At 38.4% G+C, this 23236-nt stretch overlaps 1 protein-coding gene across 3 annotated transcripts; it reads right to left on the bottom strand.

The window, feature by feature from the left end:
* Positions 1-25: 25 nt before the first annotated feature.
* On the bottom strand, positions 26-22803 carry LOC306828046 (disintegrin and metalloproteinase domain-containing protein 10). 3 transcript variants are annotated; one of them, XM_079350239.1, is made up of 15 exons: positions 22610-22803; positions 21236-21377; positions 20885-21003; positions 20380-20535; positions 17427-17512; positions 16464-16583; positions 13695-13787; positions 13165-13333; positions 7621-7784; positions 4036-4207; positions 3724-3868; positions 3310-3493; positions 2098-2197; positions 1572-1792; positions 26-807 (listed from the first exon to the last, which is right to left on the bottom strand). In XM_079350239.1, the coding sequence occupies exons 1-15, from the start codon at positions 22668-22670 to the stop codon at positions 703-705; spliced, it is 2037 nt and encodes a 678-aa protein (XP_079206365.1). In that variant the 5' UTR covers positions 22671-22803; the 3' UTR covers positions 26-702. The 3 variants fall into 3 exon arrangements, with proteins under 3 accessions (XP_079206365.1, XP_079206367.1, XP_079206366.1); XM_079350241.1 differs by lacking the exons at positions 26-807; positions 1572-1792 and adding an exon at positions 2680-2779 and having other exon boundaries at positions 2127-2197; XM_079350240.1 differs by lacking the exons at positions 26-807; positions 1572-1792; positions 2098-2197 and adding an exon at positions 2559-2779.
* Between the last annotated feature and the right edge of the window lie 433 nt (positions 22804-23236).

Below are 23236 nucleotides of genomic sequence, written 5' to 3' on the forward strand. Positions count from 1 at the left end.
ACATTTAAAAAAGACAAAGATGACAAAGATTTAAACTTTCAATTTATTTGAACAAAAACAGTCAGCAGCCTTGTACCTTATAAACAAACAATACAAATAACAGAGAAATCAAGGCCAAATGTCCTTTAAAGAAAACCCCAAATTTCAATCTGTCATCTCACTCTCCTGTGACGTTATTGAAGTTGATCAAGTCTCTCGAGGATGGAATACTGGCTGGGCATCAAGGCTGAAATTAACACCTAAATTCAGATATATCAGCAAGGACACCGAAGGGTAAACAAAGGAAGAATCTTTTCCAAACACAGGGGGTTACAAGTCTCTATATGGTGCATGTTGCTATGTGGCCATTAAAGGGGGTCAACTGACCCACGACTGGCAGCAACAGCAATGTTTTCCACTATAGATGCATCACAGTTAACCTTGACTGGTAGATGAAATGGGCACAGACAAGTCACACCAAGAAATGAGATGACAGATGCATAGTGACGTACAAAGATATCAGTTAACAAGAAGAGTGAGAGGCAATGAGCAGGTGTGAGTGTCTTAATAAAGTCATATTGAGATGACTTGCTGGTTTACATGTGGAGCAAAGTTCACTAACTTCTTCTTTAGTGTTTTCTAGACTCTTCTAAATGATAGATTAATGACACCTACAGGATGATATTCACATTTTTACAGGTGACAGGAAGCAAAAGCCAGAGGTCAGTCAAGGTCATCTGTGATTAGAGTGCGGCCGCAGAGACAGACAGTGCAGCCCATGACTCCGGACACAGTTAGGATGGCGAGCAGGATGGCCCACCAATGAGCCTGCAGAGGAGAAATACAAATTTTACACTCCTATAATCAGCACAGTCAAAGACACAGCTGTTCATTTTAAAGCACTGTCGCCTTCATTTCATGCCTGATTCTTGTGAATTGAAATAATTCTTCAGTGGCCAACTCATTCTAGGTAACCAGGATTTTTATTTTTTCAGACATAACTCTTCTTTTTTATGTATCTATTAATGGAATAAAGTTATAGAGATGTAGTCAGGATGTAAATTGTGAAAATATTATAAAACCCAACCCATGACCCCATCCAGATCAGGAGTCTGCTGCAAAAGCAGGTCTACGATGAAACAACAGAATAGTTTCTGAAGTTGGGGATCATTTCTGTCTTGTGAAATGGATTGAAAATCATTGAGGTGCTCTTGAGCCCATTCCTGATTCTCCATGCTGTCAGGAAGATCTAAACCACAAAGAAAGCTAAGAGCTGGAACACTGAAGACAGCTGAATGTCACACTGAGCTACGGATGTGACCTCATTGCATCGTTACAAAGACCATGTCCATAATCATAGCTTATAAATATGAACATGACTAAACTGTTTTATTTAAAAAGCAAGTACTGACTAACTTTACTCAGATGTACGTGTATATTTGTAAGATCACCTCACAAAACTAATGTACTGGGCTGTGTTCAATAAAACAATAAATTATGACAGTCAAAAAGTTAAAGAAAGGAAAAAAAATGTTTAAAAAGTGAAAGGGACTTTGTGATTTATCTACAATGATATTTGAACAAAAAATCACCTTCATCCACTCTGCTAAGTCATCAAAGTCATCCAAATTGAGAAAGGAGTTTTTCAGTCTTGCTATGGGACCATCTGCATCCAGCAAACGGCAAACTTGGAATTTGTCACAGTATCCCTGGTTCCCTGAGCACGGAGCCCCACCAACCATGGGCAACACCTTTTTCTGGAAGTGACGGGACAGCACGGAGGAGGTAGTGCTGGCACATGTTTCAGGTTTATCTGCCATTGATACAGAGAAAATCACATTAAAATGACCAGAAAACATACAGTACAATATGGCTACTCAAACCCTCTCTGTTATAGTTTTTTTAAATGTATTACTTTATGTCCCCTCCACACCTTAGGTCAAGCTCTGTTATGCCAAACATTATGTGATATCAGATATTTTTATAGTTTCCAGGATGTCTAATGGAAAACATTTTTGTACGAGGGTGACCCCTGTTCAAATTGAAACAGGCTGACATGTTAGGACACAAAGTGTAAACACATTCCTCAGCAGTGTAGGACCCATGGACAGTGGTTACCAGGCTGCTGGCAGCACATGTGGCACTTCTCCTTCATGGAGTCACCCGGACAGTCACACTGCTGTAGGTTGTGCTTCACACACAGGGACTCAGCACAGACCTGCACCGAAAAGCACAGAAGACGATTTAGAGAAGAGGTATAAAGAGAAGAAGAAATCAGGGGGAAAAAAAGGAAAGTAAATGGATATAAAAACAAAAGTGCACACAAACAACATTTCAAGTCAAGTGTTAAGCTATTACTTATGAGAAATAATAAGTACCATAAACCATCATCCCTACTAATATATTAGTTTTATATTTCACTCACTTATTGCTAAATAAATTAAAACTTCCAAGAGCTATGGTTTTATGGGGCTTCAGTTAAACAAATTATATGACTACTTTGTTTTTTTTTTAGAATACATTTTGGACAGTTTATGAATTGCAGTTACAATGAGTGTCTAACTAACCCTGAATCAGTTTTGACTTTGATTATTGCCAAACAATGAGTCAGCTTCCTGTACCGAGAAGAATTTGAGTCTTCCTCGAAGAAGACAATGCGAGTTATCAGTAAGTTGAAATTTGTATGATTAATGTGAATACCTTAACCCGAACTCCCCATCAGTTTTTTGACTAATGTTCCTTGGCTATCACATTTCCATGTCCCCCCAAGTCCTTTCCAGTTGTTATGTTCTCGAATCAGCTGTCCAAGGAGAAATAAATCTTAGAAATAAGATGAAGCAACACTCACAGCTGGAATACATTCTTTGCCTCTTTTGCTCAGACAAAAGTATCATCAGGAGACATATTGATGGGGGGAAATTTGGCAAAAATAAAGCATTTGTAGAGTCACGCATGTCTCGTGGTAACATGGATTAGATCCAACCTTTTAATAAAAGAGTTGCGTTGTAATAGTGCCTTTGTTTACAAAGAAATTCCCTCTTGAACACTATTACTGCAGCAAAAAGGAATCTCAATCCATAAGATTTGCTTGAAGTCATCTAGTTTTTTGTGTATTTGATTTTTAGCCAAAATGAACCAATACGACACTAGTTTTAATGCAGAGTTAGAAAACTTAAATGTCTTAACATTTCATATTTGAGACTACATCTTCTTTTTCTTTTCTTTTTTTTTTGCTGCTGGACTAGTGTTGAAACATTTCTGTAACGTTGATAATATAAATTAGTGGGGCAATTAATGCATACTGTGGTGTGTTGGATCTGGCTGCCTTACCCCGTTTAGGCAAACACGTGTGCCCTGACTGCAGACTGTCATGTTTTCCTTGTTTCCTGGCTTGGGGCAGTGTGGGGAGAGACCTGAACAAACACTCTCTCTCTGACAGTCCGTCTCCTCGTCACAGGTCTGACCCGACTGCTTGAATTCACAGCTCTGACTACAGCACAAGCCTAGACTGGGACTGATGGACAGAAAAAAGACACCATTATGCACTTAGAAGTCAGAGTGACACACACACAACGTGACAATGACACACCTAGAAAATACAATTTTACAATTTCAAACAAAGAACAATGCCAATATATTACCTTTATACATGTGGCGCGTGCACGAACCTCAATGCTACCGGCGTCCCTATATTTTATTACATTTCTTTGTGAAACTCAAACACTAATTCTAATGGTATCTTACCTGCAGGCTTTACCAGGCTTGAGTTGACACTGGACTCCTATAGGCTGTTGAGAACTGAAGCAGCAGAGGTCTGTTTCATTGTGGCCGACGTCACACTCCTCACCTTTCTCTACAATCTGGTTTCCACAGATGGGTTCATCACTGACTGACCAAAAGTGTCATACATGTAAATATATCCACACTAGAAAATAAACCAATGTACAAAAAAAGCCAAGAATTTCTACTTCTGATTGAACAGTATAAACATTTTGCTCTGACTTTGCACAGCTAAGCAGGAACGCGCATGCATTATCTGATCTTTTTTCTTCTCACCAACAAAGCAGTCGTCCTTCTTTAGCTTCAGGATCTTGCTGATGTGTTCGAGGCTGCAGGGTGAGAATTTGTCATTGTTTTCACGCACCTCGTCTGAGGCTTCAGGGAACATCAGGAACCTGCCTTTACCCCCTCTGGAGCCCAGGTTTCCACAATTTGAGCCCTCATCGTGCTGGAAACATTTTCATTTGGATTAAATATATCTCATAATAAGATATCTATCTTGACATTGAACACATTGAGCACAATTGACATTTGTTTGTTTTTTAAAACTCAGTTGTAGACAAAAACAACAGTGAGGATAATGTCATTCAACTAAGCTTAAACTGTTTGTTGTTAAACACAGATGTGGGGATTGTATCTCTTTATTTCTTGTCTCAGTGGCTGAAAACATTTTCAGTGATAAAGCAGAAGATAAAGCTTGTAACTTAACCCATGTCCTTCTGCGCAGACCAATGCCAAATGTTCTTCGAGCTGTCTTTGTTTTTCCAAAACCAAAAAAATCTTTTATGAAGTCCAAAGATTTCCCTGGAGTCTGATGACCCTGAATGGAATGTTGTGTTCCATATGTGGGGAACAGAGAGCTTCTCCGACAACTTTTATGTCACTGAAGTCAAACTCACTGGTAAATGAAGAAACACATGGTTTGTCTTTAAATTAATTCATATGTATGGTGACTATGGTCATTCAAGTGGGCAGCCCTGGTTTAGGTCCAGCCTGTAGCCTCCTCTCAGGCATGTTATTCCCCACTGTCCTTTCTTGATATCCTACTCTATCCACCTATGAAAATACAGACCAAAGGCCCAAATAAACATTAAAAATAACCAAAACATAGACTCATGTGGAGATAAAATCTTTTGTTTGGGTTCTCTGAATCTGTTTGTCATTAGTTTGACAGATATAATGAGTGCAAACGTATCATCTGCACTAAATCTGTCAACATGTGTAACTCAAAGGGTTCTTTTACACAGCAAGCCACAGTTTTAATAGTTTCTTAGATTGATATATTACTGTTTATGCTTTCACAATTTTTTTTTATGTTACACATTTTTTTCCAGCATTTGTAATTTGTTACGTGTCGCAGTGTTGTGTGATTATGTGTTTGTGATTTTGTTCTCTCTCCTGGGCTCCTGAGTGCCCAGCTGAGCTTTAAAAAGCAGGAGAGATTTGGCTGTGTGTTGTGCTTATCTTTGCCCTCCACAAACTGTGGTGTAATTCAAGGAGTGTGATTTTGATTGAGGCCTTATTAGCAGTTGTATTTGTTTCATAGAAGAAGCTTGTTATATTTCGCTGGGTTTCAATTTATTATTGAATTTACATACAATATATTATTTATTCTTATTGATTTAATTGTTCTTTTTTGTCTAATTAGTATAATAATGGGAAAAGTTTTGAAAAAGCAAATTGTTTAGCCCATTAACGAAAACTTAATAGGCATCTATTTTGATAGTTAAAAACTTTCAGGAATTTTAACAGAATAAAAGGGAAAACATTTTCTGATTCACCTCTATGTGAAAATGTTATACAGAGGAGGACAAAAGCCGAAGCAGCTCTTTACCCAGATCTCCCTCTGCATCAATGCATAGCTCTCTATTCTGTCCACCATACCTCTCGCTCTCCTTCCTTCTCAGGTTAAGCCTGTGCTTAGATCTCGTTCTGTGCGTTTTACTGAAAAGATAAAAAAAAAAAAAAATCATGGCCTGTCACAGAAGCTAAGAATCCAGGCTGCAGCAGCCGGACTTGCACTATTTTAATTTAGAGAGGGCCAGCAGGTTCTGACATAGCAGAACTAATCTGTCCAGGATAGCCTCCGAGGACGCTCTGATCTCTGAAAGTGTGAATAACAGCAGGCAGGCTGAAAAGAGGCCGCTGGCATTTTGGCAAGTGGGAGAAAGGTCGCAGGCACTTGCAGGTCACAGCAACCACACATGGAGAGAGGAGCATGTTTTTTTTTTTTTTTTTTGGTGCAAACAAGCTCTATGTTGGTAGAAAAAAGGACTTTGGTAAAAGGACAAGCATGTCAAACAGATTTTTTTTAAAGTAATAGTCCTGAATTTAAAACCAAAATCATGCTGGGAAAAAACAAAACTAACAAAATAAAAAATCAGCCAAAAGGAAAGTTAGGTAAATGTCCTGAGTCATAACAATCCCAAAATCATAATTGTGAATTATGATTTTGGAATTATTAATAAACATGTTTACTGTGAAGTAACATTTACAGAAGTTTAAGAGGGAATAATTTAATCGCTTTACTAACAAAGGATGTGTCTCAGCTGAGTTCCATGGCATACTGTAGGGGTTGGGCCTCAAGAAAATCTCCACAAGAGGAAGGAAACAGAAAAGAGTTCTGATTCAGTTTGTAGTGTGCGGTCGTTGACCTCTTAACAATGCAAGAACATGTCAAGTTTAACAAAAGACGTTAAACAAGCCTCTACTTATTTTTGAAGGTCTTGTCACAAAGCACATTTTTGTACCCACTGGTTCAATTATTCGTTTAGCTTCCTCTATATTCTCTATGGTCTCTATGGCAAAAGCAAGTCAATAATGACCAAGGTCTGTGATGCTCACATTTGTGAATCATTCACAGGACATTCGGGCATGCTATGGGAGAATATATGATGTAAGTCTGCAATTTGTTTGAGATTACTCATGTTGGATTAACATCGATTTCAGTCACTGAGCTCATACACACTAGAGGTGTCAAGTAACGAAGTACAAATACTTTGTTACTTTACTTAAGTAGAAATTTGGGGTATCTATACTTTACTGGAGTATTTATTTTCAGCCAACTTTTTACTTCTAATCTTTACATTTTCATGCAATTATCTGTACTTTCTATTACTTCCATTTTAAAAATAGCTTTGCTACCCCTATTTCATTTCGGCTTGTTTTTTTCCCCCAGCTTGTCATTTTTTAAAAATAACACGTAAAAAAAAACCCTATCCAGATTGCGGCATGCAAATAGAGTCAATAGAGTGATTGTGGTTGGATGAGAAGTATAAGCATGTCAACCATTCCAACACCCTGTTGGTTTTTACGTGATCCATCACACCTGCAAATGACATATACTGCATTCAGAAAATTTGGATTTCCCAGTTGAAATTTCCGACCTCCAAGCTGTCCAGGTGCACGACATTGACCATAGTTGTGTGGCGTCAGACAACTAACTCTCAGTAAAGTCGGAGTAGATGGAGTTTCCTACGAGGAACTCTGACTTTGAGTGTTTTGCTTTAAGTAGTTTTGAAACGAGTACTTTTACACTTTTACTTGCGTAAAAAGCTTTATTTGATACTTGAACTTCTACAGGAGTCTTTATAAAATCGAGTATCTGTACTTCTACCTGAGTAACGAATGTGAATATGTTTGACACCTCTCATACACACTGTTGTGTCCATACAGTTCAACGTGTAGTACCATGGTAATGATTAATTACATTTACATTCATTGGGAAACCTTGTGGGTTGAGTTGCGTGTATCATTAAATGGAAATTCCGTTCATGACTCTTTTGATTAATAGAGCTTGGTTTTCATCTAGCATTAAACAGATGCTTTCAATATTTGGTAAATAACTTGATTAGAACTGACCGGAGATCCGAGGCTGTGGCCGAGCTCATGGGCGAGTGTTAGCTGGACTTGTCGAGGAGGCAGGAACTGTCCATAGTTCTGAATAGTGACCAGGCCTGTGTTCAGTGTGGAGGTCTGGCCGTTACGCAGGGTCGTCTGCTTCGAACATATTCCTCCCCAGTTACCTAAGTCACAGATGGAGAAGATGATAAACAGCCAGTGGTGTAAATTACAGTTAGAGCAAACTATATAACTCATTTTATTTACTAAGAGTCTCACAATCCAAGAAGGCGGTTGAAATAAAGAGTTTTGTATCGTTGACGACTCGTTAATACTGCTCATTGTTCTGCTAAACAGATACAACCCAAATGAAAACCTATCAGGTCTCACTTTCCTGTACTGTATGGTTGAATAACTGGCCCTGAGCTAATAGAAATATACCTGAAACCAACAATGCTTTGCTACTGAAGCCTTATCAACATCCTGAGGCCCCAGGGTCAGAGGTGTGCAGACAGACAGAACTCCTCTAGTTTCACATCAGAGTCGGTGTTTGGCCCTCAAAGGTCTGCAGACAGTGCCTCTGGGTTTACATAATGTCCCTGAATGCCATTCCCACAATTGCAAACAGCTGGCCTCGTTCACATGGATGGAAGGCTGACTGTGACGTCATTATTTAGCTGGCCATCCAGAAGACCAGTTTCAGGGAAACCAATGTGATTGGTCGAACTGAGAACCTATAACATGGCTATTTGGAGGGACAGCTCACATATATGGTTTAATTCAGATTCAGGTTTTTGTCTTAAGACTTTAACAAAATCATCCCTAACAAAGCCAAATCATTTGTTGATACAGCTTTGTTTAATTGAACTCTTAGCCCAATAAAGTACTGGTTCACCAGCTAAAAGCATTCATAGGACACTGTTGTGTTGCTCTACCTTCCTCATCACTATATCTGTGCTCTTGCTGCCTACAACCCGTCTGATAATCACCTGCTTAGGTAGTGATTTCAATGTGTCTGTCTCCTCTTTTCATTGGCTCACTGGATTTGTGACCATGTGGGGGGGTTCATGTTGGAGGTCTCAACACTTGCATTTAGTCACGTGAATTTACGTAACATCTCTTACACAATATGGTCAGCAGAGCCATTTTTGGAGGCTTGTGTGGTGCACGTCTGGTATAGATATTGACTGTTTCACAGAAATCTGAGTTCACTCCGTGTCAATGAAGAGTGTGGGAGTTAGCTGCTGGCACCTGGATCTCACACCAGCATGTTTTTGTTACACAGTGGGTGAAAGCGTGACGTCCGGGAATGGTGAGGGACAATTAGAGGTGGAAAAACAAAAACAAAGGGTCCCCCTATCTTCTCTGTTGTAGAAACAATGAGGGTCTGACAGGGTAAAGAGGTAAGCGTGATTTTAGTCTACCATCACATGACAGGTGAAATACTATCGGCTTTATGTATTCAAAATCCTATGATGGTCTTGCTAGACATGAGAAAACACACTGAGATTTCTTTAATTTTACAGAAACTGTCATTTATCATTTTACTCATTACAGCCAAAGTATAAACACAAGCAGTTTCTTCATATCAACATGCAACCCAGAAAGACTCCCTCAGCGTGTTAATCATGAATTCTGGATGCATTTATGCAGCACTCCCAGCTTTTGACCTAAAATGGCCCCCCTGATGGACTATTCAAGGAGCTGGGTTTCCTAGAAAGAGCTTACTTTGGAAGTCTCCTCTGTGATTTTTGGCAGCATGAGCAGAGAGGGGCTGTAATTTCTATTCCCTCCTCCTTCAACATAGAAAGGAGCCGTAATGAAAGAGTCCTATTATTAGCTCGCTGGACGAACACATCCTGCAACAGTCCTCTGGATCCCTCGCACCAAACAATGCATGCATAAAGGAAACAAGCACACATGCTAAAACATACATAACCTAAAAAAGAAAAAAAAAACATGAAGTAACAGCAATCATAATAAACAGTGTAAAGAAATAGTTCTCCAAACATAAAGAGTCACAAAGAGGACCTCCGTTTACCACACACACACACACACACACACACACACACACACACACACACACACAAATACACACAGACACACAGACACACACACACACACACACACACACACACACACACAGACACACACACACACACCTTTTACAGTGATTCATGTGAACAAACAAACAGGCGCGTAAGAGGTGTTCTGTCCTTGGAAAAACATCCAAAGGGAAGCAGAGTGTCCTAATAACACAATCATCAACAAATATAAACAGCGAGTGGTTCTTAAAACACTGACCTAAGTTCCCAGAAGACTACAGTAGCTCTACTCTGGACAACAGCCAAAAGTGCTGTAAGTAATCTAACTGTATCCGTAGACTTTCGATCACTGCTCTCTTTGTCTCCGGAGTTCAATGACCTCAGCGCTGCATATTTGTAAAAGCTTATTCACCATATTGTGAGACCAGTTTGACCTTTTCACTGGTGCAAAACTAAAAGATTGTTTGGAATGCACAACAGGTCATTTTAACCGTGTGGAAGCACAGATAAGCATTAGCAGCAATTTAAATAGATAAAATAGACGTCAATGAATTCTTAAGGGTTTTTTTATTTATAAATCCTTTATTTAGTATTGTGCTTTATTTTAGATGTGAATCAATATCATTTCCTCCTAATTTTAACTTCACAGTTCACCTTTGCTTCCACTTACACTCCACTAGATTTAACTGTCCAAACTGTAACATTGGGAATTATACATTTTAATAGTTGATGGTTAATGTAAAAACAACAAATGAATACAAATGTCAGTGGAGAAGTGCAACAAATAGAGTGTAGAGCTTCCATGTTCTTATGATCTGGTGTTTAGAGAGACAGGAAATTTGGTGAGAAGAGAGCGGGGCTGATATGCATCTGTTTGTTACCACTTTAAAACATTTCCTTACTATATTCACCCAAATAATACACCAACATTATGATATAGTTTTGTAACCTAACCAAGTAAGTGGACGTTGTAAATTACACACAACTTGGTTAGGTGTGTGCATATAATATAGAGCATAGTTTGGGCTATAACAGAAAATGAACCTAGACTTCTACACGTGATATAGGAACAATAGACTACAGTTTGTTTTTAGTCAACAAAAGAACATGTCACTAGGGTAAAAGTTTTTCATAGCAGTTAGTTCTAAGGATAAACTTTGAGCTCAGGATAGCATAAAATTGTGACACAAAGCACCTTATGACAAATATCTAGGCTCGGTCTATCAGCTGGGAGAACTGCATAAACTATTATACTGCAATCTATTTATTATGTTACATATTTCTTTGAAAGGACAGGGTGGTAGCAATGTCACAGGATGTTCAATACACACTCTATTATTTAATGCAGTATATTCATTCAAATAGATCAGCTTTCTTTCCATATAATACATGGCAGTAAAGTCCAGTAGTTGGTAGTAAATTAACAATGTCATTGGTTCACCAAAGTCAAAATGTCAACTTAATACAAATATAAGTTATGATAATGATGAGCTTTTATTCTATGCTCCCTTAAAGGACCCTATCACTGTCTGCAGCACGAAAACCAAAACACAATTAAACAGTCAATGACACCAAATATGTTGTAAGTTTCCTTCTGGACGTTGGTCTCAATAGAAGATGGAAAATTACTAGTGAGAAAACTTGTGGCACGTGATACTCAGACAGCCCCCTTCCCCATCCACCACTCACATACAAACACAACTATTTGAGGTTAGAGGTGAAGATCCTTGTGACTGATGGGGGCTGTGCATGAACTTGCATGTGTGTGTCCTACATGTATAGCGTAGTACCGTAAAAGCCTCCCTTCTACTAAACTAGTAGAAGTGGGTTATGGTGACACAAGGCTGAGCATATCTGTTTCTTTGGGGTCAAACATTAAATGACCCTGAAATGTCACAGTAATGTCACTACCACTATGTGCATGTGTGTGTGTGTGTGTGTGTGCATGTGTGTGTGCGTGTTCCTCACGTGAGATGTAACCATGGCAATCAAGCTGTGGAATGCAGTCACCAATCCTCACTAAGAAGTCTGGGAGTTGTGTGTGTGTGTGTGTGTGTGTGTGTGTGTGTGATTGAGTGAGTGTGAGTATCAAAGGTTTGTTGCTCCATAATCACACGTCACTGTGGTGGTCTGCTCTCACGCCCCTCACTTTAGCCAATCAAACACTGAGTAAGAGACACTGTCATGGAAATGAGCAGGACGGGGACACTCTTACTAAAACAATCCCAACCTTCAATTTCCGCCTTTCACATCAAAAACAACACACACACAAACATAGTCCTCACTGCAACGACTCTGGGCTTGAATCTGGCCAGAAAACACTTATTGCAATGGCATTTCCAAATTATTTAGCCTAGCGACAGGTGGTTGGGCAGTATTTATGCAAAAAAAAACAAACCAGAGATTGTTTTTGGTGTTTGCTTGTCTTGCTTTTGATCTATTTAACCAACTCAAGAGCCATTATAACAGGCCAAAAATATGAGCTGCATAAATCCTTCAACTTCGTGTTCCACAACACAATTTGATCCATGAAGAACAAGAAGGCTTAGATGCCATTTTTACTCTGATTCCTTGTTCTTATTAACTAATCTACTATGAATGTGTGCCAGCTACACTTATGGACTATTGTTACCTTTCTCCAAAGCCTTCTCTTCAACTTTTGATCTAATATTTAATTTTGTAAACTATATTCAATTCTGGTTTACACAAATTCTGGGATTTTTTTTAGACATGCTTCTCATACACACAGGCCTGAATCACACAAAGGACCTGGGGACATGCATTAATGGAGAGATGTCAGAGTGCGGCGGCTTCCCCCACTGGAGGCGCACTCTGAGCTGGTGGAGGGTTGGCGTCTTGCTCAAGGGCACCTTGGCAGCTACCAGACCAAGTTTAATATTTTGGTCCTCATTGGGCATCCGGCATCCGGCATCCGGCAACCCTCCGATTCCCAACCCAAGTCCTTATGGAATAAACTACTGCCACCCCCAATTACCTACTTCAGCTGGTAACTCAGGAAGCTTTACTGTCATGAATATGTAACTGTTCCAAAACAGAGAGTCTTACATTTAGACATTTTTTCAGATGTCAATTTTGGATGTTTATCCTGTTGCTGTTATAGAAGTGTTGTATTTGTATTTTCTTATAGTTTCACGCTGATTCATTGTTGTCATCTTCACATGTTCACTGCAAGAAGTAATTAAAGGAGTAAGCACACTCACTTCCTGGGTCTTCAAAAGGAGTCTAAGTGGCTTTTTATCAATTTTAAGATTTGTGAAGTAGACTTTTATTTTAAGGCTAAAGCATCACTTCTTATGAAAAATTAGCAAACTTATGACGTCTTTCACTTGAGATGTCGTCCCGATAATGTCAAAATCACCATCAGATAAATACATTTTTATTATTTTGTTTATTTACTTTGCTTCACTAAATGCTTGTCTGGTTGAGAATTAACTGGGATCTTTTGGTGAGTGCATGGGTGTGTGACTTCTGTCTACATGTCAGGGCGAGTCAAACTCACCGGCCTTTCCCTCCCAGGCAAGTCCGAGCACTCCGCTGTAGTCTCTGTTAGTGAGCAGGTAGGACAGACAAACATTTCCCCAGTTGTTCTCTGAGTAAAGACTTAACAGTTTCTCAGGCCCAATATAGAAACGATTTAGAGGATCCTTTTTATCTTCCTCCGTCATCACCTGGAAAGAGAGCAGCATACACACCGGTGATTTAAATGTCTCTGAAGTAGCTCCCTGAACACAAGGATACAAAGTTAATATTGTGTTTCATTCATTATTAAGACATTTGGGGTTGAAGTCAGCAGAAGACATACAGGCTGAGGAAGACAATTTAACCCAATAATCCCAAATCCCCAATCAAATACTTTCCTCGACCTTCCTTCCATTCTTACAAAAAGGAGGTCATGACATGTTAGTTTAAGTAGAATGAAATGTGACGAAGTCTGAATTATGGTTTGTATGGATTTATCACAGACATGCAGCGCAGCATTAGTCTAAAATTTGGAACAATCGTGTCATTGTCAGCTTTAGAGGATCTTACTCTGAGGGATTTCACTTGGAAGTTGATCAGCTTGATGCCATCAAAGTCCATTTTGTCATAGATGTCGTTTATAGCTCGCATGTAGGAGGCAACCTGACAAAAAGAAAACATGCTTTTATGTGAGAAGACAGCCAATGTGCATTATATAACTTCCAGTTTTTTGCTGAGAAAGCATTGCTTGTTGACATTTCATGCTTTCTTCTTATTCATTTTAACAATGTCACACATTTACAATGATATTAGCAAATGCTCATACTGCAACAATGGCTGAAGTAAGATTAATTGTACAGTCGCAAAAATGAACCAACACAGATTAAAATCCCAAAACAAACGTTTCTGAGTGAGGTTTTTTCTGTATTTGATAGTGTTGTCTGTGTTTGATTTTTCCCCCCATTATTTTAAAGATTAAAAATCAGTATCAACAAGTTGTAGTTCTTCCCCTCTTAGAGCCACCGTAGCTGACAGCTCCACAACACTGGTGATTGGTTAATGGTGTTGACAAACACAAAACAGTGTTTCAAAGCAGAGTGAACAATTTGACTCTCTGATTGCCCCACCTATAGGATAAATGAAGCAGACACAAGAATACAAATAAACTATACAAACACAAACAACCATGACCCAGTTTGGATTGTGATCCATCAGAGTATGTGAAGGTCATTCCAGGTTATTTAAGGGATACTTTTTCAATGTGGGTGGTAAAGCCAGTCACACACCGAGGAGCACGTGTTGAGCAGTCACATGAGATGGTCGACACTGCATGAACTGAATATACAGTGTAGCATACTTGGAACATTTGTATGTTTTAATATTGACACCTTAATTGTACAGAGACAGTGAAAACTAGGTCAGCAGTGATTCATGACAGCATTTTGCTTATACACTCAAAGCTCACATCACAGCATAACTTAAAATATAACTTCTCACATGGTGCAATAAAGGCTTGGCACTGACCCAGGAACTAATGTTGAAGTTGGAAAGAATTTGAGGGAGGTCAGTTGAGGTAATGAGGGGACAGAAAGTAGAAGGAAGAAAAAAAACAGCAAAGGACAGACGTAGGTCATTAACTCATCTTTAAGGAGATCTTATTTCAAAAAGGCAACACGGGCAGTAAGAAACAAAACATACAAAAATGCAACAGACACTGAGAATCTAAAATACTTAAAGACAAATCTGTGCTGATCTACTTACTCATCACACATACAATAAAAGCATTTATCGTGTTTATTGGTTTATTTAAGATCAAATTTGCAGAAGAGTTGAAGTGAAAGTTACGTCACTGGATTCCAAAGCAGCTAAACTCAATATAAGGATAACATCAAGAGACAAATGTAAACAAAGATCAACTCAATTCACTGATAACTTACTCTTTCACTGAGGGAAAACAGCACACCGATAACATTAACCTACATATATGAGATCAGCAAACTATTGAACCAAGATCAGATGGAAATTTAATGCACTTTTTTTTGTTTACAACTCAGTGCATATTATGAACCATTTAACCATTTAATTGAAAAGACATTTTTAAGTTAACACAGTGTTATCAGTAAGTGGGGAGGTAACCCAATTTTCATATGCAATTGTTTTTAGATTCCTTGAAAATTACTTTTAGCATATTGCTCTATGTGCAGCTTGTCCATAGCAATTCGTGTAGAGTTATTGACTGCAGCTCAGGCAGATAAGGAGGAGGTGGCTTGTCCTCCTAGTTTAACTACATGTGCTGACAGCGCCACATCAGGTGTAAAGTCCTAAAGCCTTACTTGACCCATTGTTTTGAGGCCCATACAGGAATACATTTGTCAACATCCTCATCACTGACACCATAATATGCAATGCCATAACAGTTGTGTGCATCATGTCACTCTTTAAATAGCTTCCCAGCATCAAAGGCTCTGTCTTTCTGTATTGTTTTTAAATATGTCAGTGGTGTTTAGATCACGTGTAAGCAATCCAAAATAAATGGTCCTATTGCCTTATCTATTGTGCTATACAACCACAGAGCTAAATATCCGAGTTACACCACTTCTATTGTCATACTTTTTCGAAAAACTGTTTCAAACAAAATACCACACATTACATAGACGGAAAACTGTTCTGTGGGTTTTCAGTTTATTTAAGATACGTTTTTAGGAAGGAGAGTTGCAACAGGTGGACTTTACTTGAAACACTTTGAACTCAAAATCCAGGACAGTAAAACATTTATAAAAGATAGAACCCTGTCATCTCTATATTCAAGCAGTGAAGTGATTCACACATTCTGAATTAAGCCAAATATTTTCAACTGAACTTTTATACAGGCACACGCACACACACAACTCACCCCCTTACTTGTTTATTAAATTAAAATTAAAATTAAAAATAAAATAAATCCAGAACAGGTCTTGAATCTGGAACTGGATTGTGAACACATCATACTCAGCTGACGCTCGCCTGTTCTGTTTTGATGCTCTTGCAAGACGTTCTACGATCCCACTACAAACACTGGGCTGTACATGTAGCTCAGGTATCAGCAGCATGTAAGGGAAAATTATATGAACTGAGCCTTTTTTCTGTGTCCAGAAAATGGGGCAAGTAAAATGCTTTTTCTTTTTTTTGCTAATGCTGTTATAAATATATCCTATATAGGCTTTTGGGGAGATGCAAAACGTGTTACTTCTTGCAAGAGCATTACATCTAAACTTGTAATGCCATCATGGTAAATAAAAAAAAATAATAATAATTTTAAAGTGTGCACGATGAATTATGTTTAAGACGAGAACCATTTACCTGAGCCACCACAGCTTCAACAGACTTGAACTTCTTGTAATAGAGATGGTCAACATGGAAATGGAGAAGGCATGTGGTCTTAGACTGATCCACTGTTCTCCTTGACCGACTCACTGCCTGCTGTGGATGAAATTGTGTAAACAAAAAAGGAAAACTTCAGATAGATTGTAAAGAGCAGAGAGTTTGGAAGAAGATTTAAACCATGACTGATAAATCACCAGGATGACTTGAATCTGTTGCTATAAAATGATTTCTCATAATGAATCCAACTGATAAGTGTGTCAGATTAAAACATTACGTCAGTTTAACTTATAACATGGTTGACTTTTGTCCGAGAGGGAGAGGGGACCTGTAGCCACAGGAAAGCAACATGGCTCCACAGGAACATCTGTTCAGACTATTTAGTGATCAAACAGTGGAAATGATCTTGACTTTCAGGTATGTTGTCAATAAATAAATCCATACCAACATCCCTACATCTATTGTTGACAATGACCACATGGGAACAATAAATCTGGAACCCAAGGGTTATTTGTGTAATAATTTCAGCAGATGTTTTTTTCATTACACCTGGTTTCATAGTTGGTTCAGTCAAGATGTTCAGGTGGTTTTAAATCTGTGGTGAAAACAAGCTGGACGGAAGTAACTTTTTGCTCTCTCAGTTCACCCTTCTGTATTTTCGAATTTCTACACAGAAGTGAATCCTGTTTGCACTCTGTGACTCAACAGCCTAAATTAAAGTCACGGCTTGACTGAATGAGCTCATAAATTGGGTCAGCTATAACACATGAATCAGACTTGCAGCTTAATTTATTCTTAGAAAGGTTTCTTGGTTTGGAATTAATCGATTAAAATAATATTGCAGAGGAGGAAAACTAGAGGGTGAGGAAAGAAATGTCAAAGTGTGTATGAGCGTGTTTCCATGTCTTTTCAGTCACTGAGGATATTCCTGGACTGTCCTACCTCTTCATTTCCTTGGCTTTGGGCGAGAAGGTTTAAATGTTCTGCACCACAGAATCCAACAGGTCCAGTTTTCATGAATGTCAGGTCTACACAAGAACAAACACAGATACTTTGACAAACTTTTAGGACTCATATTAGTTGTACACTACAACTGTTCCAGTCTCCTTGTTTTTCTCATTTTCTTTGTTTGCTGTCAAACACAGACAAAGATGCAGGGCAAATCACAAGGACATACAAATAGGTCACTACTAATCCTGTCCTTGAACATGTTTCTGCAGTAAGTGAACTTTTGCCTATCAATGACTCATGGAAACGTGGGCGTACAGTGCTCCAAATAAAACTCAGTTCTCCAATCAAAACCGATAAATCCACTGAAAATTAGCACTTAATCTTCAGAAAGTCATTGTTTGTTCTGAAATGATTTGTGTTGATTGAGTTGGGTATTCTTCAGGAGGCAATGATCATGGCAGTAAAATGCTTGTATTTAAAGTCTCAAAAACTGGATATCATCTCTGTCCCTGCCCTGTGTGAGCTGTGACTCCTAAAATGTCTAGCACCAACGTTGTTCTTTTCTAAAATATTGTCGATATTGTGCAAGTGGAGTCTTTAAGCCAAGAAACATCAACCAGTCATTATGAGGTCATAATTGGAGTCATTCATGTCTTATTCTAAAGTTTTCTGATTTATGTCCTGACATTTCAAAGTTTTAGTCTCTGACCATTTTGTATAGAAAGTATTTATATTTCTTGTTCCTATTTTTGCGCTGCTGTAGCACCTAAATTTCCCTCATTGGGGGATCAATAAAGTTTATCCATATTCTTATAACAATACATGTAGCTTAAGAGCTTCATAAAATCATCATGGCAAGCAGCTTAGTTTAGCAGAAGCAGCCTCACATTAGACACTGAAAAAAAATGGAGATCAGAGTTCTTTTGCTAAAACAATATCATCTTCTGCATATTGCAACACCACTGGAACGTCTGTCTCCTTCAAATTTATGACATAATCATGTGCTTGCAGTCAAGGGAAGAATGGGGTTTGAATAAATTGGCCCATCTGGTTGCACTGACAAACACCCAAAATCCCTCAAAATTGTGAGGGCCAAAAGTGCTTCATTGCAACATAGTGAGTGACCAGGGTCCATGATCAAAGACTGTATAGAATGTCATCCTAAAGGATTTAATGTAAAGTACCCTGCTGTTATATGCTCCATAAAACTGTGTGATAATCAAAACAATAGTATACCAACTTTGTGACTACAGCTAATTATAATGCATAAACTGGACCAAAGTGATTGTAACTACATCATTATCCGAGAAATGGCTTTACATTCCACAAGTTATAGTCATCAAGTTATGTTTAAAATAATAACTTTCACATGATGTTTGTAACTGGTGATGTAAGAACTTCAAGGCGTAACGCAAAATACATGTAAATACTGATTGAGTATGTATGCATGTGCATTTCTGTGCACGTGAGCTACTCTGCCCCAGTAGTCTACATCTTCATGGATCAGATTTGGACATACAGTGAGGGAAGAGCAACACATGATTGGATCACACCATCCTACGAAAGTCTTCAGGTCAGTCTGTGATTCGTTCTATACATGGCATGAGTGGGGGGTGGGCTGTGTGAGTGCTTTTTTTTTTTTTTTTTTTTTTACATGCCTATCTTCTCACTTTTTCTGTCTCTCTTTATCTCTTTTTGTCTTTCTTCTACATTGTTCTGAAGTACATGATTGTTCCTTTTCTGAGCTGCAAAACATGCTTAAGATTTCACAAGGATCTCACAAAATTCCTTTTCCCAGTTTATTGTTGCACACATTATTGTATACACTATAAACAGAACAAATGATCTAAAAAATGATCTACTGATGTTAGTCTATTATTTAGTGTGCACAGTAAAATCACGTGTTGTAATTTTTGTGTTAAAAGAACACATGTTCTGTTGTTTAGTACTGTATTTGTTACAAAATGGCCCTCCTGGACTGTAACCTGCGTCCCAGATTTGAAAGACATCAGGACATCATATCCCAGGGGAACCTTTGTTGCCCTTAGACAACAACCACAGGACGTGGAAACACACATAGGGGTACTCAATTATATAATCCCCTCCTGTCCTCATTTAACATTTCTATGAAAAACATTGATTGTCTTGTGGATATATCATGCACCAAATCTTTGATCGTTTCCTGCAGCTTTTCAGGCCTGTGAATGAGACAACGGGATGTTGTCAACTGCAACGCTATTTAATGTAAATGGGAGTGCAGTTGTGAAAGGGGTTGAAGAAATGGTGGGAGGCGTGGGGAGGAAGGCAGCCATGGAGTCTGTGTAGACTTATACACTGGGGGGTTATTATACAAACATATTCCAGTAAAATGCTTTCTCGGAAAATCTTGTTCTGATGAAAGTTAACACATGCTGTCAGGGAAGCAAGCAGAGAAATACACATGCTCACACACTTACACGTACATACAGTAACATTTTGACCGCTATCAAAGTTGTTCACCATCTGGCCAAATCAAAAGCTGACCATCCCAATAGTTTGCTTTGATTAGCTGTTGTTTAAACTTTTTTCCAGGCCTAAAAATGATCATCCTCTCCTTAAACAATGCCATATCCTCACTTGCCCTTGTACTTCCTCCTCCTTTCTCATCTCACTTTTGCTGCCACCTCTACTCCTCCTGACTATTTTTACAAAAACTACTATCACAAGTTACGGAGGCATTGTTTTCCTGACCTCTTGTTACTTAGTTGGCTCTACAGCTTAAAACTGAGCAAAGGGGATTTGTTACAGATGATTTTGGGACATTTATATTTGCCAGTAATTTCTTTTTGTGCTCATGCCATCATCATCAAATTGTCATGAAAAGCAGTTGAAGTTACAGATGGAGTGTCACTAGCTGGGTATAGGCTGCATAGTAAGCTTGACCAGATGAAAAAGTTAGTCTTACCTAGGTCATCCTCATGGTAGATTATAGAGTGATGATCTGTCTGGTTGTTGTTGTATCTATGCACTGGCTCTACATAATAAGTCCCGTTGTCTGTGTGGATGGTTCCCTCAAACTGACCCTGTAACACAGAGCCATGGCAGGCCGAGCTATGTTCACCTGCAAGAGCGGAGAAAAGAGAGATTACATGTTAGGGTCGTGAAGGGGTAAATGCAGACAGACAAGCAGCCTAGATACTGAAGAAAAAGCAGTGTTCTGATATCTGACTGATAAAGAGCTATCGGCCAATAAGAGATAGAAAAACGATTCATTTACTTTCAGTCCATTTGGATTTACTTTGATCTTTGTCTTTCAGTAATCAAGAAGATTTAGCAAAAGCAGATGTTTGTCCAAGTGTTTGTTTTTAGATGTTTTATCCAATCCAGAATACTATAAACAAGAAGGATTAAACTTTGATCAAAGGCAATTCTCTCAGCTAAAGTAGTCCAGAAATCACCATGTTGCCCACCTTCTAGTGTTCCCGAATATATGTGAAAGAGGTCAGTTGATGTGGAACCATTTTCAAAGACAATCTTGAAACGTTCAGAAAATCCAGCTGAATTGCGTTTCAAACGCAGACGAAAGGTTCTGAAAAAATTTAATGTTTACAGATGTGGTCAAAGCTTTGTCAAATGAAAAGGAATGTAGACTTATCAACAGAAAGCAGCTATGGACACGGTGGCTGTTATGTTTTTAAATTGTTACAGGAATAACTAATGTGACAAATAATCCCATGCTGTAAAAATATTACATATATGTTGTCCATGTATGTTGAAAGAGTGCTGTGAAAATATTACCACTGATGAAGAAACCTGTATACCTGTGGAAAGCTGTGAAGTCCAGCTTCAGTGTGTGTTCCTGATGCTGTGCGGCTCTTCTGGCTCTCAGGTGCCTCTTGTGCAGATCCTCCTGGTCATATGACAGGCCTTCGTAATGCTTTATAAATGGACTGATGCCATTTACTGCACATACCCAAAAACAAAGACATTCCAGTTACCTCATGAAGCATCGATTCCCACTCACACCTTTTTTGTTGAACATCCTCAGTAATCCATACTTCAGCACTTCACGATGTAAAATAAGCCCTTTATGCAGATGAGATTGACAGAAACATGATTCATGCTCTTCTCTAATTTTTTAAAAATATATATATATATATTTGGATTATTTAATGAATTAAACCTTTTTTGCCCCGAGGGGAAAATAAAACACAACATAATTGACAAAATATGTCAACCAACACAAAAGATACAAAGTTAAAAAAAAACCCCTCAAAGTTAAATACATCATGAAGGCATCACATGTGTACATGCAGGGACTTCTGGTAGGATTATGACAGGATTTAGGCTTGTGAGAGATTTTTAGACTTTGACTTGTTTGTATTTATGTTTTTTTTTTTTTACTTTACAAAGAGTCAACTAAAAACCATTAAATACGTCACAGACACAGTCATTAGGGAAATCAATAGCAAAAACTATCACCAGGTAGTGGATGAAAAGGTTTATTCTGATGTTTAATACTGTAAATATGACAGCTTGATTGAACTGACAATGTATTTGCTTTATTGAGGGGGAATATGTCTTGAAAACTACATGTTGAGACTAGTGTTTTTATTATTATTATTATTATTATTATTATTATTATTTTGGTTATCCCTTTCTGTTGTTTAGCACATGACTGTTTCTGACTACGTCATCAGAGAAGACAAACTTTTTGAGTTTTGATACAAAACTTAATACCTGTGAAATAAAGGCTACTTGCCATTACCAGTCTAAATTATCAGCTGCTGAAGGTTGATTGTGAAAGTGCTGGCAAAGCGGAAAAAGATAAGAGGCTTGTGCTTTCCTGTACTTAGGGTTGACCCTCCTGGATGAATCACACATACCTAAAACATGTACAAATGGGTGTAGCATCTAATCACAATTAAATAATCCAAATGTTATGCCTAATAAGCAGGGTTTGCATGAGGGTGCCTACTTGCAGCATTCCTGAGAGGACAGGTTGAGACATGTTTCAGGCAAAAAGAGGCCAGTCCACTAAAGAAAACGCAAGCTGCCCATTTAGACACACATCCACATGTACACCTAGACAGAGTGACAAACAAACAAAAGCATATGCATGACACAAACAAACACACACACAAGCACATACCCATACACAAATCTGTAATCTGCATATTCCACCACCACACTACCTGTAATCCGTTCCCAGCAATCGACTAACAACAGCAGCAGCCAGTAGTGTTGAACGCCCATGGTCTTTTTGTTGTTGTTGTTGTTTCCTCTCCTTTCACATTGTTTTCTTTCTCCTTCTTTGCTCACACCCGTCTCTCTTTTTCATTCTTATTTGACTTTCTCCTCTCTCTTCACTTGAATCGTACCTGTGGTCCTCCTCCACAGGAATGTGACTCATTTGGAAGCTGTGCATACAAAACACTGACACAGCGGAGAGGCATATTCAGACTTGTTTGCTTGCATATTACGAGCTATATCAGAGCTTTGAAGAAGAGTTCTGGAAAGATATAGTGTTAATAAAGCAGTTATAACTCTTGTGTATGTAACCTTGAATCAACACAGTGTTTTAAATTCATTAACTTTTAAAATAATAAACAATATAAAATGATAGATTAAAATTCCCCAATTTAGCACTGTCAATGACTAATGCATAGAGATATTTGCTTGGATATTTCAATGGGAAAAAAAAGAACTGACAGACATTTCCGTAGAGCCATGCAGCTATTGTTACAGTGACAATGGCAACCTTTTTTGCACATAGCTGAGATGAGATTAGTAACCTACAATCCTTGGTTTTATATGCCATT

Source organism: Symphodus melops (assembly GCF_947650265.1).
Source record: "Symphodus melops genome assembly, chromosome: 8".
NCBI classification, from domain to species: Eukaryota; Metazoa; Chordata; class Actinopteri; order Labriformes; family Labridae; genus Symphodus; species Symphodus melops.